Source organism: Homarus americanus, unplaced genomic scaffold (genome assembly GCF_018991925.1).
Source record: "Homarus americanus isolate GMGI-L3 unplaced genomic scaffold, GMGI_Hamer_2.0 scaffold25827, whole genome shotgun sequence".
NCBI classification, from domain to species: domain Eukaryota; kingdom Metazoa; phylum Arthropoda; class Malacostraca; order Decapoda; family Nephropidae; genus Homarus; species Homarus americanus.
Window position 1 is genome coordinate 12,087,536 of NW_024738300.1, and position 16,343 is coordinate 12,103,878.

A 16,343-nucleotide genomic window follows, 5' to 3' on the forward strand; every position below is an offset into this window, starting at 1 on the left:
GTGTGAGTATGTTGAGCCTGAGGGCCTAGTAATAGATTTCGTCTGTTAGTACCAACCAATTCTTTCTTCTAATTTCATATTCATGTTTAAATAAACTTTGTATTTGTATAATTGTGTATATTATTTACCTACAGTATTTACCGTTATTTCTTCCCTATTGCTTGATACTATCATTACACTTACCCACGAGCCTCCTATCGTCACGCTACCAATGGTGATATATAAGAGTAAAAGGAATTGTTACTGGCACACAGGCCCTCATGAAGGGTGGCAGTAGCAGCCCTCATAAATGGTGGCAGCTCAGGCCCTCATAAATGGTGGCAGCTATGGTGATGTAATGAACATAGTATCGAGTTGGGAGGAATGACTGTGATACTGTAGTTTAACTGAGTTATAACCATTTCTCTGTACGGGTATTTAATAACCATTCCACTGTAACTAATGAGTATTTCAGATTGCTAATAATTTTGTTCCATATTTTTCCGAGGTACAGCTTTTTGTGGTGGTTTGCAGAGAAAGTGAAATAAGTTCAAAGAAATACCTTGGAGTTAGGTTAGAAAAAGTCTTGTTTAAAGTAAAAGGAAACCTGCAACAATAACTTGTAGAGTGTGAATAAGGTTCATTAATAGTGGAAGAATTTTGATGTGTAACAATCTGCCCAAATTTTTTTTCTGTTGTTAACTCAGTATTACTTACAGACAGTGAATACATGTTTGGGCCGTGGCACTAGTTGTGAAATGTTTCCATCGTGGGAGTGCCCAGTGTTTTAATTCTGAGTGCTAACAGAAGCATTGCACTATATGCAAAGGTTAAGTGGATGCTAATTCTGCATTTGTAATATTCTTTAGTTATGTGTTAGGTAGGATATATATTCCATTTACTTAATATCTCGGGGCATTTTACAGTTCCTACTATTAATATTCCTATGTATACGCTATAATTTTAAAGTTATTTTAACCAGGTGCTAACGGGTCATTATTTTGTGTAACGTATGTTATGTGAACTCTAATGCCAGTATACTTTCAGAATACAGTATTATATATGTGAGGACCTTATGGTGATACGGTATATGGAAAATGTTATACAAGTGTATGGACCCAGAATTGTGAGTACGGAAATTCGTGAAGTGTTCACGCAGTGTTGCACCATACTGAGTCTGTGAATGGCAAAGTGTCTAAGTGAATTTTTGATGCCATAATAGTATCTTTGGGGAGATTAATAATCTGAACAGTAGTTTGAATAGTTGATGCATGGAGTGTTAGTCGTATTGCAGAAAATCAGTACCAGTCCTTGGGTCTTGAGTGAGCACTGTGCGTGTATTGTATTTACAGTGGGGTATACCTGTAGTATTGATTTGTTGTAACACAATGGCAGATGCTAACGCAAATAAGGGGACCATGACGGCCAAAGCCGCTGTTGATTTAGCAACAAAAGTCCAAGCACTTCTGGCTAAACTCGCTAAAGCCATGGGTAAAGGAGGAGAAAACCAGTGGTTAGACTGGATCTTTAAGAAACAGTGGGCTTTGTAAGTGAACCTCCTTGGTTGTTGATGGGTAGTGAAGTGCACAATCTGTTGTAGGTAACTTTTGGTAATTGAAGAAGAAAAAAAAAAATGGAGGATTTTTTTTTTGGGGGGTTAAAAGTATTTTGCAGAGGAAGGGTCAATTTGCAGTAAAGACAGAGATTGGAAGATGTATTGGCAGTTATGCAATCATCTGAAGGGTATCTGTTACTAGTATGAGTAAAGATACCAGTGGTGAATTCTCAAGTTCTGGTTGGTAAGTCCTACGTAGGCTGGGTGTTGTTGGTATATAGGTGTAGAGTTCGTGACTTTCAGGGAGTATTCGGGCATATAAATATGGTGCTATTACTTCTACATGGCAAATGCCATAAGTACAGACAGTTTTTGGTTTGGTGGTGTTCTCATGAGGACCGTTTCGTTAGCATTGAATTCTTGGGAATACCCGCTCGTTCGGAGTCCCTTGAAGGGTGCTGCCTCTCGCGAGTGCGACATAACTCTTTAGATTAAGGGCAACAAATCATTCCTTTGACTTGATGGGGTCCGTTCGTCTATGTCCTAGCTTGAGAAATCTATGTTAAATCTCAGTGTGTCCTGTCAGCATTTGACCAATCGCGTAAAAGAAACTTTCATAATCTATGAACATTGAAATTTGAGTTCTGTAAGAAATTTTGAGTGTGCATTTTATCTACCGATGTGAGGGTGTATTTTGTAACATGTAACACCATTTATTATTATTATTATATGATATGAGGTATCTAACTCAAATCATTATTATTCTATGATGATGTACTTGACCCCATTTATTATTATATGATATTATGTATGTAACACCATTTATTATTATATGATATGATGTATTTACCGCCATTCAGTATTATTATGACATGATGTACCTAACCCCATGTGCTATTATTTTTGGTGCTATTTTGTAATATGTATCCCAATATATTTTTTATGAAGGTGTGTCACATTCTAGTTGTATGTTAACAGATTTCCATTTCTTGTACCTAATCCTGACCACCGGTAGGGAATTATTTTTCTATTTTTATTGATATAATTTGTGCAATGTTTGTATGAGGATTTATACTTTATATTAATGATTTAATATGTATGTCACTACTTACGTGTTTTCTGAACGTTACCGCATAATGATGAATCTTGGGGAAGGAGGAAGCTTTGTAATGGTCATGATAAGAGCTAACCTGAAAACCTTAAGGATTCATATTACGCTCAAACGTCCACAAAACCTTCCGAGTCCCCCAGTGGAAACGTCCCCCGTTTTCTCTGTTTCCCCCGCCTTTGTCTATGGGAGCAGACGCTGTATGCTGGGACCTGTTGCCATCCATTCCTTTGTAATCAATTTAATTTTGCTTTCGATAGCTGAGTCAGAGCATTGTTAGTGAAGATAATAGTAGAGAATGAAAATGAGTTCATAGTCTCAATTTCAACGTCAGAGGGTACCGTAAATTAATTCATTGGAATAGGAGTAGCTGGACTCCCTGGTCTGGTTTGAGTGAGGGCACGCGGGCATTTTAACCGTTAGTAAGTGCCCGTCCCTTCATCCATACAGGTATGCCATTCCACGCTGTGTTGTAATTTGCCCTTCTTTAAGTGATTTGACCCAATTGATAGTTGATTGTGCAAGTGTTACAGTAACGTAGTTGATATGCTCTGAGTAAAGTCATATTTACGTCTTTAACGTCCCCTGAAACGTGATGTTGTTGTCACCGGTTAGTAAGTGCCCGTCCCTTCATCCATACAGGTCCCTAACGCAGCCTAGGCCGTGTCTGTAGGGTGGATGTTGTATCCACTATGTCTGGGGACATGTCCGAGGTCCAGTAGGATCAGTTACCTTCGTGAGACCCGGCCGTCAGACACTTCAGACCACCTATAGCCCCCATAGCTGGCTCGTCTGGCCCTAACGCTCGGTCCACGAGGTGACCCGGACCACCAAGCCACACACCACTACCAGCCCCCATCATTGGTGGATGAATGTCTACCTCAGTAGGGCTATATTTGTGTGGTGGAATTAACCCACTGGGATCTCCAGAGTTCGTCGGATAGTACTCCATGGTGGCTGGACCCCATGGCTGTTGCTTGAGTATCACTCCTGACGACTGAGTGTTGTAGTGGCAGTTGCTCTAATATGTATGGTGCTAAGTGACTATCCTAGTTGTGCTATTGAGTATGTCCACCCAGTAGGGTTGGAAGGGTATTGAATATGTCCACCCAGTAATGGTGTGAGTATGTTGAGCCTGAGGGCCTAGTAATAGATTTCGTCTGTTAGTACCAACCAATTCTTTCTTCTAATTTCATATTCATGTTTAAATAAACTTTGTATTTGTATAATTGTGTATATTATTTACCTACAGTATTTACCGTTATTTCTTCCCTATTGCTTGATACTATCATTACACTTACCCACGAGCCTCCTATCGTCACGCTACCAATGGTGATATATAAGAGTAAAAGGAATTGTTACTGGCACACAGGCCCTCATGAAGGGTGGCAGTAGCAGCCCTCATAAATGGTGGCAGCTCAGGCCCTCATACTGGAAAAATATGTAACTGTATAAAGGTTATATCAACAATGATAAAACTTTGTTGTCTTGAGTACATAAAGTATATTTCCCATAAATTTTAAAATATTAAAACAGGAGCAATACAAAGACCTCCCATGGATAACCGATGAGAATTATATACAAAACTAGGGCGAATTTATGTTTTAATTACCTCACATGTGGTAAAATAGTTAATATCTCAGAAAGGTTCAGACTAAAATTAATGATAAAACAAAACTTCCAAGGATTTGTTATGGACTGGTTGAATGGGCCCCAGTCCCATCAGGCTCCAACATTATCAAACCACCAAGATTGAGGCCCATTCTACCTGTAAACTTTTGAGCACAAAAGTACTGTACTCATCAACAGCAAAAATACATTTTTCTGTAAGAAATAAGGACAGATGATTATTAAACCAAGTGCAATGAGAAGTGGAAACTAAAAAATTACTTCCATGATTTGCTAAAAATAGGAAATAAAGACAGGAAAAATCACTGGAAAATGTCTGGATGGATTTTTAGGTAATTACAGCAAATCGCACGAGGTTGCCTGGACCGCGCACTTCCCTCAGTCGTTTCAGAGTGCGCAAGACAGTCATCAGTGACCTTCCAGCAGTGTCAAGTTTCATATTACCCCATCGTTTGATGTCGTCATCAACCACAAAGTGTAGATCTGGGAAAAAAAAAAAAAAAAACGCAAATTAGTGAGTTCTTTGTGATGCTCATGAATGAGGAGAATGTTTATGGTGAAATAGTTTGAATGCATTAGGTTTTAGGTACAGTCACTCAAAAAACTATATGTACTTGGGGTGGGGGGGGAAGACGATGATTTTCACAATGAAAACTGCGACTCCTGTAGTCTGGGTAGGGTTGTCAAAATCCTTTGTCCATTGTGGCATATTGTCTTAACACAATTTTGTATATAGTTTTTTTGAGTGGCTGTAAATGCTAAAAATTTTATGAATAAATTAAAATCACTATACAACCTCAGTCAAGAATGTACAAAATTGTAGATGGACAAGACAATAAAATTTTCAGTTTCCTTCAAGTGACATCATCCCTCAAGGGACACTTTCAATTAAGAACAAAACAAACCTCTGGTCTCTTGGTTCTCCTGACGTCTACAAGCAGTAACGATCCTCATATCAACTTCAGATATTTTGGATCTGGGACGTGCCATCAGAGTGTACTTGCTCTCCAGCGTCTTATTTATTGCATTGACAGTATTGTTTACTTGGTCATACTGTAGACGCCCACGAATGTACCTTGTAAATTAAAAATACAGTTCAGTATAAATGAATTCTGTACACAGATTCACTCATGCAAAATACTTATGTTGTTTTAAAACCAGTGCAGTAAACAGTTTGGATTAAGATGAAAAGTATACTCGTATATACAGTATTTTCTCGATTTAACGACCTAATTTGAGTCACCTGTTTGTTAAATAAAATTTTTCACTAAATCGAACTTTCCGCCGCTCAGTCTGTGTCCTGCCACCACCACGTGTGTTGTTCACTGCTACCTCTCGGACAACTAAGTATACACTGGAGCACCTTAGCTTTCGTCTTTATTCAAGACATCATAAGAGGCAACTGGAGGCAGCGTTGGAATGTCAGGTCACCCCTTTCTTGGGTGGGGGATTAGTTGATCTCATGACCTGAAGATGTCTTGAATAAAGGCAAAACTAAAGTATTTTAGGGATATTGTAATAAGTATACGGTATGTACTGTACAGTATAAATGAGCAAAGTTGTATCCCTTCAACATTACGGTACATAACATTTTAAAATATGGAGTGAGGCTGGGAGGTGAACCATTTTTTAGGGAGGGAGGGAGGGAGGGAGCATGGTCAGTTTTCTCCCCTCCTTCCTCACTCAAGCATGGCTAATTGTGATAGGGAGATGAATTTGATACCATGATACTTTATAAATTCTCTAAGAGACGTTTCCAATATGATAGCCTTAACCCTCAAACGTTGGGCGAGGAGAATTTTCACTGCCCCTCAGACGGGCTAATTTAGAAAATTGAAAAAAAAAAAAAAAATCTAATGGAATTTATATACTGTATACAGTATACAGTATTGTACTGTATATCATCCAACTGGATTTGTTGCATACTTTTCAAAAATCACAATAAAAATCTCCCTCTCACTCTCCTTTGAGTAAAAAAAAGGCAGTAAAATAATGGCTGTGATGTCATCGAATGTAGCAATGTTGCGGGATCTAGTAGTAATGGCTGCCTCGCTAAACGTCACCCATTTGGTAATTGTTTCCACAAACACCCAGAAGATAGAAAACCAATCCACACTTTCTTTGAAATAAAATTTTAATTTTCAGGGCAAACTAAAGAGAATAGAATGTTATAACATGAGAGTTGCACTTACTATGAAAATAGCAAACGAACGTCCTCCCAATAATATCTTAGTGACACCATGTGTACTGTTAAACCATTCATGGAAATCATTTGTTTCTTTCATAATCATATTTACTACTGTAGTATATCTATGTTCATGAACTGTAAAAAATAATTAACATAATCACTGTCTTCTGGAAGCAGATAATTCTGACACAGGCCTGGTGTTGATGAATCAAATTCGGGAATGTTTGGCACAAAATCTCTCCCATCACTCCAAACAAAAGCAAAATTTGTACTACATGTATCCTGGGGTATAGTACAGTAGTAGCTGGCGGTGAATCAGAGTCAATTACTTGGGTAGCAGGCGCAGCCATTGTTCGTGTTGGTGTGTCACGTGGTATAGAGTGGCGTTGGGAGGTTCATTTTCCTCCACCGAGAAATTACTCATATCTTCATCATCTGGTTCCCACTCACTGTCACCAATAGCTTGTTCCAATTCTTCCCAACTCGAAAAAAATTTCTTCAATAGAAAGGTTTTTCTTTCTTCTATATCTTTTTTCACGGGATGGCCCGGGCTCTGCCGACAGTGGTGACATTGCTGCGCTCACTTTGTTATGCTTCCTACTGGCTCCCACAAGGAGAAAGACTGGAGCAGAAGTTGTATCTCCTTCCTCCATGACTCTTTGGATCGCACCGAGGCATACTGTATGCTGATTGGCTTATCTAGTCGGCTCGAGGGGATGCCGAGGAGACACCTGGCGGGCTACATGTGAAAATTTTTACCGAGACATTTGAAAGATGCCTCGTTGTCACATGACCACACCCGGTGTTTGTTTTTGGATCATCTTATGACAATAACCGTCATTTAGGAGTTAAATGACATATCTTTACTAATTAATAAATGACAAATAAACAATATTTTTCCCAGTAAGACTAACAGAGGCAGACGAATATTTTGAGGGTGCACGGTCAGTTTCTACCCCCAAGGGTCTCCACACCACCAGTCTCTATGTACAGACGTAAACAAAGAATATATTTGAAATACCTGTACTCTGTAACATTCAATACCATAATATCCTGACCACTGGGGCTAGTTATACAGACCTTTCTCTGTGAAAAAGCCACTATTTTGAGCAACATATTACTGTACAGTACTCATTTTGTACACAAATGTACTGAGCCAAAGGCCTAAAATTGTTAACTCTTGGGCAAACTATGAGATGTTTATACTCAAATTAATTGCCATCTTGCAAAAATTCCAGCAATGCAAGTTATACTCTGCTAAATCAAGTGGGTTGTTTGACCTGTGCCCGGGTGGCCTAATAAATATAAATCCTTATCACCCATCGCCATATCTCGCTTCCACTGCTGGATGGAAGGAGGGGGGGAGGGTGTTGACAGCCAGGAGGGGAGATTAAATTGTAGACTTGACTTGCATTGCTGGAATTCTTCCAAGATGGCAATTAATTTGAGTATAAACATCTCATAGTTTGCATTAGACATACAAATATTAGTAACTAACTTAGTACATTTGAGTACAGGTTGTGATAATTTATGCATGGTGGTTACAGCTGCAAAGCTCACTGACATCACTCGTGTATAATGAGTCTACATATGCCCTGGTTTATCCACTGATCAGTTGTCTAAGTACAAAAGTAGCCATATCGAGCCATTATGTATCAATTAATTTTAAAATAAAATTATAAAGTAAAGTGTTATAAGACAATGATTTAGTAGTGGTGTTAATGTGTGTGCTGTGTAAGTGTCTTGGCATGTCACCTCATCTACTGCCTTGTCACCTCACCACCTGTCTGGCCACCTCGTTAGCGCAGCTCGGAGTTACATTGATTTATTACAGTACGTATTGTTTTACCTTGTTAACTATTGTACATACATTTAAAGAAATATCTGTTTGCACAGTATTTAAAAATAGAACCAGAGCAGAAATATCCAGCATTACCCAAGCGGTTGGTCTTCTCATCCATGCACCAACCATGTGAGGATGCGGCTAAACATGGTGCGATCTTTCATAATGCAAAGAACCTTTGTCCCCTGGCCCAGAGCAAAAAGGCTTGGAGTGATTTTCTCGCCATTTTCTCAGATTTTCCAGTAATTACCTTGTATCATTATTTATCGTTTTTATACAGTTAGTGTATTCACCATAGGCTGAAGTAGGTTTTACTGTATCATATGTCTGAGGTGTCTCAGTAGGTGTGAGCGTATTGACAGAAATAATCTCGATTAGCGAACTAGTTCACTAAATTGAGCAAAAAATAACGAAAAAAATGCTTTCCGCTAAATCGAGAATTCGTCATATCAGATTCCGTTAAATCGAGAGTATACTGTACTACTGTATACTTATAACTCAATGGTATGTACAGTATACTCAAGAGAAGACTTAACAAATGTATATACAGTACTTATGATAAAAAAAACAAAAAACTTAAAGATATACATACTTAGGAACAGACTCAAACTCCTCAATGGTAACGTACTCAATAATGGGAATCTGCTTTGCTTTCCCAGATCCAGTCTTTACTTTGCTCTAGAAACAAAGTGTAACAGTAAGTACAAAATTATCTAACATATGATACAACAAAAAATATATATTGCCACAAAATAATTTCTCATTCAATAGTGTGGGTTGCTTGCAAACAGGAACAGGAGAAGGAAGAATTTACAAATGGACAGACATGTGAAATTTACTGCAAACATTCATAACTATTGGATTGGATGACAAGAGTACAGTATACAAGCTCAGCGTAAAAAGCAAGAGTACCAAAAGGCGTTAAAATCACAGAGGTATAAATCTGTTCAATATATCAGGGAAAGGGTGTAATGAGGGAAGAGTGGGATGGATTCTCTAAATAAATAATACAGTATAAATGAATCAAGTTTTTGTACTACGGAACACAAGAGAAAAATTGCTAGAGTAGGGAAAAAAATTATTTATGAGATTTATGGATTTAGAAAGAAGTCTATGTCAAGGATGTACAGTATACTGTCACCTCTGTTTAATATTTTCAGAGATAGGGTAGTAAGAGAGGTGAAGGGAAGGGTGATTAGGAGGTGAAGTTTGGATGTAAATGGGAGGTAAATCAGTTGCTGTTTACAGATGACACTGTTTGTTAATGAGTTTATAAGTGTGTACTAGGGTAAGGCTGATAGTAAATGTGAACAAAAGTAATACAAATACAGTACTGTATATTACTTTAAATGGAGATAGAATGGAGAAAGTGGAGTATTTCAGATGTCTGGGAGTGGAAATTTCAGCATATGGAGTGATGAGTGATGAAGTGCACTGACAATTAGCAGAGGGAAAGGAAGTTAATGGGTTGATTAATAGATGTAAAATAGGATCTGCAGGGGAATTGTTCAGCAAAATCATTGCAGTACTGTATATGTTTGAAAGATGAACTTTAAGTGGAAGAAGGGATAAATATGAAAAACAAAAATGTGTTGGGTAAACAGGATGCAGAGAATAATAAATTCAGAGATAAGGTGCAGTAGTGAGCATGAATGTGTAGCAGACAGCACGGGTGATGCTGCCCTGTGGGAGGCAACAAGGGAAAACCAAAATTGGGGCAACAGTGTGGAAGGGAAGTTACGTACCATAAAATGGACACATCTATTACAGTATGGTAGTGATAATGAATGCATGTGTGTATTTTCTTGTTTCATACAACCCTGTATAAGAAAAAAAACAAAAAAAAAAACAGTAAACTTAAAAATGCCATAGCAATTTAAATAAAACATGATTGTAATATACCTGTACAGCTACTCCCCGACTTACGACCTACTCGACTTATGTCCACCTGCACTTACGACCTGCCTGTCGTACCAAAATTTGGTCAAATTACGTATTTTCGAGTCCCAAAGTCAGTACAGAGACAAAATTTTCATCTGTAATTCACTTTAAAATGGCTGGCAAGCTTAAAAGTGAGTGTTTTAAGTATTCCCGACTTACGACCTGGATGTCGGTCCCTAACCCCGTCGTAAGTCGGGGAGTACCTGTACAGTGACTTAACTATTTTTCACCTTTGCAAACCCTTTCCTACTACAGAACATGACCAGATTAAAAAACAACACACTGTCACTTAGTCGTAATTCATGATGTCAGATAAATGTGGAAGTTTTTACACATCAGAGCCCAAACCCACCACACTGGAAAGGTTAATTTGATGTCAGAAAAGTGACCAGTCCTGCAACTTCCTAAAGTGTGGGTGTGTGTGTGTGCAGATCTACATGTAAACTCGCTACAAAAAGTGTCCGAAAATTTTTTTTGCTAGACAATACGACACAATGGATGAAGGATTTTAACAATCCTACTGAGACAACAGGAGTAGCGGTGTTCATTTTGACATCCGCTGGACCCCACCTTGCAGATATTTTCTGTAGCGAGTGTACACTGAGGACCAATAAAACAGAAAATTTGCTTAAAAAATGAGCACACAATACAACAACTACTGTAGCTATGTGCTTTCACAATTTTACAATTTTGAGGAATATAAAATAATGGAGGAAATTTCATAAGATACAACATAAAGAAATGTTTCATTTGGACTGGACCTGTAGGATAAGGCAAATTACCTTAAATACTGTACAATGAGCATGGATCAAAAGGTTAATAACATCCCTTGAGAATAGAAAGTAGTCATGTACCTTGACTGATGACCTAAAAAACCTAAGTCACTTTCTTCAGTTCCTGTGTAATAAGATGATTTAATTAACACTATTCTTTGATGGATCATGACATACCTTTTCCTGAGTATAAGTCTGTTCATTTTGTTTGTTGATATTTGTCTGCTTTGTTGTTGGTTGGGATACAGCAGCAGGCACAACTGGGGGAGAAGCATTAACATTTGGTATATGTACTGGCAAATTGGTTTTCATGTGAGTGAGTCTCTTTGACAGCTGCTGCATCTGCTCTAGGAGACAATGTGCCGTTACTATATCTTTCTGGGCAGTGGCCATGATGCTTCTGTAATGAGCGACATCTTGACGTAAGGTCGCCAACTCTCCAGTGAGCTGCTCAAATTCTGAGACAGTGTCCTCTCCCCAGCCTCCTCGTAGATCCACACATACCTAAAAAAATCAAAGATCAGTACTTAACCAAAACAGATAATGTATTACACAGTTTTATTGTAAACTATAAAACTATAGATGGGGGATATGTCCTATGTGGAAGCTTTCTACTTAATGACAAGAAGAAGGTATATACAGTACTGTATATGTATGCGTTTATGATGGAATATGTGAGTTCCTTATGTTTTCTGTCCCCAAAGAAAGGATAAGAATGAGTGGGGAAAAACTAGCAAGATGAAAATACTAGTACAGTATGGTATGTATCTTAATTTATGATTGAGTTGCATTCCTGAAAGCTGCCATAAACCAATCTTAAAACTAAATCATCTTTATCCATCGCTTACCATTATAAACTGGGATACGTACACAGAGGCAAAACGTTGAGAAAAACAAACTTGTAAATTGTGTAATACAGTACAGTAGTTACCAGTTTACTGATATACTGTAGACGACAATTTTACTGTGACTGAGGGATGGTTCACTTGCACGGTTACGCCCTCAGCCCGGTTGGGGCCCCACCAGGAGAAAAAATACTTATAAGATAACGAGTTTCTAACATAACTATACAGTATGTGTATCACCACCACTATCATTCTATTCTTGCTTGTTTAGTGTCTAACTATAATACATTTCAGGCATATAACTCAATAAATATGTCTGTCTGCCAGTGGTGTGGAGTGGTGGAGTTATCGTCGTGGCTGGCTAGCTTCATGTGGCGGGAAATTTGAAAATTAATTAACTTCCAAATGCGGTTCGGGGGTGTTTGATGTGGCAAAGCCCTGGTTCGGATAAACAATCAGCGGTAAAAGGTCGTCTACTGTAGTTCTAAGACTTTCCTGCTGAGCATCGTCTCTTCACAGGCCTCAATGTGCTTAATCATCTCCAAAATAACATCTAAACAAAAGTGATGGTATTGTGGGGTTTCTTACTATTAGGGGTACTGCTGCTACTCATTTCACTTACTGACCACTTTCCCGACATCTCTAAATGAGTAAATTGCTTGAAAAATGCAAGAAATTACTGGAGAGTTCTATTGAAGTGTGGAGCTGAATTTGAAAGACTTCACTCGCTTATAAACAATTTCATCATGATATGCTGCAGCTACTCAAATGGTTCGGAACAAAATTAAGACGAATTTTCCTTAGATACGTGAAATTACATGTATTTAAAAAAAATACATACAAATAAAAAAAGCTGTACCATACATCGAAAAAAGCTGTACAAAATTTACAGCACTATCATAAAATTTAAATACTGTATTGTAAATAGTTATCATAAATCAAGGTACACCTGTAGAGCAGAAGCTTTTCACTTCCTTTGGTGACGGAGGAATTAAACAAACTGAAAATAAAGACCTCCCCTTACCTAACCTTGAGGAAGGGATGAGACATGAAAAGAGGAAAGGGTACAAAATTAATTAGACCTCAACCTTCTTTTATCTTGTATGACTACACATAAACCAGCCAGTTGGAAAGTTTGCTCAAGTGACCTAAAGACAAAGACTGATCTAGAAAACCAAAGACCGAATTAACCTTTTTTTTTATACGTGTATGGGCCTTTTCTGCTTGTGAATATCAAGCAAAAGCACCTCCTCATTCCTTCCTTTCTCTGTCTTCCTCCTAAGGCCTTTTCTTCCTGTTCTGGTAATGTATTTAAACTAGTTTACTTTCCTGGTTTTCTTACATTGGAAAAAATAAATAGTTACAAGGATATAAGGAAGGATATACCCTCCTCTAGTCACTAACACATGTTTGATAATTCTTTGATCACTACTCTTATCGGATGTTCAGCAGCAACATACTGGGCAAAACGGAAATTAATTTAATTACACACACACACAAAAAAAAAGTCTTACCTGCAGAGAATCAATCTTGTTTCGGAACCCTTCATCCAGCGATGTTAATGTGGTTGAAGAGTTAACAATCGACATCATTTACTGAAATACATATGTTAGACTGAAGATAAAAAATAAATTACAACATGCAGTAGAAGACAGTTTATTCCTAATTATAAGTAGATGGGTAGTTTCATGACCTCAGAGTTGGGACTCTGCCTTGCTGACAGGTAACTGCAGCTACACTATGCAAGCATGTAAAATGGCCACAACACTGATGATAATGATGACAATATGTCAGTCTGGGAATTTGATGGATCATCACTTTAGATTATGTATCATCCAGTGTAATTCAGGAGACTCATGAAGAAATTGATGTTACAGGTGATGAACAAACACAATCACTTGAAATTTTCGTTAACAGCGCTGTCAGTGCTGTCTGCTTCATACAATTACACTGTTCCCTCTCAAATTTATCTCTTAGCCTAAACATCAGTATAATTTCCTGCTCAGAAGTAAAAGACTTTCATTCTGTTATAAAGTGTCATGAACTATTATAATCAGCTCTTCCTAAGTAATTTTCTAAATCCAGTAATCTCCCCATTAGCAAGAACCTTCGATCCCTGAAAATTTCCATTACCCAGATTTTATTTTTATCTTTTATTCTTGCATTCAAAGAAATTCCGAGAAAAATCTTTTTGTTCCAGGCATTCAAACGAATTTGTGAGAGATTACATCCGAGTGCCCGTAAGCTACAATTCGTTACTATACTGTGACTGCATGGGATGTCTATGATTAACTGATACCTGTATATCTCGCAGCCAAATCTACCCAAACACTAGCATTATGACACTCTTAGTTCATTGTCTGCTGCCATTGTACTGTACCAGCTTATTTGCTAGTTCACTGTTGTTTTCACATTTGATCAGTTGTGCAGTACTGTATAATAACTGTACCAGAATACAATCAGCCAAAAGTAACATTAAGGCATAGAAATTTATTATATTTATATCAAATACCATACTGTACATTCAGCAAGTGTGAAAGTACCATATGTGCAATACTGTACATAGCAGAGTGGACAGCATATGCTTACTGTAGGCTAGTGTGTAGAGGGTGTATACAGGGTGTCTGTAAAGTCCTGGTGCAGTTTAAAAAATTAATAACTTAGACTCTATAGGAGATAAAAACAATCTGTAAAATGCTTTGAAAAGATAATTTATTATTTTTTTATGACCAAATACATTTATTTATTCTAATTTTTCTTACTGTTATACCAAATAATCTGCCCCAACATTATAGTGATTGACTTCAATAAAAGAGAAGGTGAATTTTGTCCTCTGGTTAGCTGAGTTAAAGTCTATAACAGCGGGTAGAATAAAATTTACGACTCATTACAAGAAGGAAGCACCACATAGAAATTCAATTACAAGATGGATAAAGAAGTTTAAAAGAGACCGGTTCCGTTAATGACAAGCCACGAACTGGAAGACCGGGAGTAAACGAGGAGACTGAAGCGTCTGTAGAGAAAGTTTCTCTAAATAGTCCATGAAAATGAATCAAAATTTTCTTCTAACTGCTGTTACAGACTTTAACACGGCTAACCAGAGAACACAATTCACCCTCTCTTCTATTGAAGTCATTCAGTATAGTATAGGGGCAGACTGTCTGGAAATACAGCGTGTACAATCCCTCCTTCATGGAGGGATAGCAGAATGACAATTAGCACCAGTTGCCACAGTAGATGGTACATGACAAAGCAGGCCATCCTGTATCATCATGTCACAAGCTCAAGATGACAGCATCTGCTGGCGAGTACAGTAGTATATGTTGTTTATTTACAATATTTTTGCAAGTAAATCACTGTATGAGTACAATAGTTTTTGCATTAATAAATGCAGCTCTGTGTCTATCCATAGCATTGGTGCTTCATTTAGATGCGGAAACATTCACCAGCGCCCGGAAAAATGCCGAGATGCACGATTTTTTTCTGGGGATTCGAAAATTCGGCTCAATACTCCGAAATCTCTCTAACCTGGAACCGCTCTGCACCAATTATTACGGTTAATGGGAAGATTACTGTACAGTACTGAATAGGTGAGCACTACAAGGGTTGTGTCAGATGTGATCACATGTGGGGTTGTGTCAGATGTGATCACATGTGGTTACAGCTGCTGACTGTAGACAGAGCTGTTTGATGCGATGGAGTCTTCCAGAACTATAAGTGCCCCAGAGATATTGATTAATTTTTGTATAGTCAATTTTGTGTTATGGTATGAATTTTCAGATAAACAATATTGTATTGTACAAGTTTGAAAATGGACAAAGCAGTTTTTTAAATGATTTCTTCAACATGAAAAACAGGAGTAAAAATCCCATTCAAGTCAATCCACAGTCTATTTAAATCTGTTATCTTTAATTCCACCCCAGTTTTTGTGCAGTGGATCAATGGCTACAGAAACCATGAAGGAGGAAATAATGGGGAATGTTGTGTAAGGCAAGTGAAGGGTGGTAAGAGAGGGCAACAATAACAACGAAAATATCCACACATATCCCCAACTTTCATTCACAACATACATTTTAGTCTTTAGGGATCACATGAAGATTAGCCCCCCTCCAGCCTATTTCAACTGATAATTAAACATCCTATTGGTGCCTTGGAGCTTAGATTAAATTAAAATGGCCAATCTTAAGGTGCAGTGAGCTGGGGATAATCTAGAGGTGATCTGTCGTAAGCACCCAAACACAATATTACAACACTTCATAACACACCTAATTTCTAAGCTGATATCATTGATATATATACTGTACTGTATACAGTATATAAAAATACATTCACATCAAAGTTCATTTACATAAGAAATACGTAATACAGTACTGTACTTACACAAAACAAATGAAGGTCCTTATCAATCTTAATCTGTTTCTGCTGGCGAGTCACATACTGTATTAGTACGGCAACAATTTCTTGACCACTTAAATTATCTTT

The 16,343-nt window shown here is 37.8% G+C and overlaps 1 protein-coding gene across 1 annotated transcript; it reads right to left on the reverse strand.

Annotated features, from left to right (window-relative positions):
• Positions 1–4,117: 4,117 nt before the first annotated feature.
• Positions 4,118–16,322, reverse strand: LOC121873885 (spindle and kinetochore-associated protein 1-like). The gene is made up of 6 exons (XM_042377758.1): positions 16,242–16,322; positions 13,376–13,456; positions 11,194–11,520; positions 8,895–8,980; positions 5,177–5,346; positions 4,118–4,754 (listed from the first exon to the last, which is right to left on the reverse strand). Exons 2-6 carry the CDS (start codon positions 13,451–13,453, stop codon positions 4,600–4,602), a joined length of 816 nt encoding a protein of 271 aa, XP_042233692.1. The 5' UTR covers positions 13,454–13,456; positions 16,242–16,322; the 3' UTR covers positions 4,118–4,599.
• Positions 16,323–16,343: the final 21 nt, after the last annotated feature.

What these genes read in the sequence shown, in the direction of transcription:
- LOC121873885 (XM_042377758.1), bottom strand. Translation starts at nt 13,453, where the DNA reads ATGATGTCGATTGTTAACTCTTCAACCACATTAACATCGCTGGATGAA. An exon ending in AGACTTATACTCAGGAAAAG is followed by an intron (nt 8,981 to 11,193) that starts GTATGTCATGAT and finishes CTTTGTTTCTAG; the next exon opens with AGCAAAGTAAAGACTGGATC. An exon ending in GAGTTTGAGTCTGTTCCTAA is followed by an intron (nt 5,347 to 8,894) that starts GTATGTATATCT and finishes TTAATTTACAAG; the next exon opens with GTACATTCGTGGGCGTCTAC.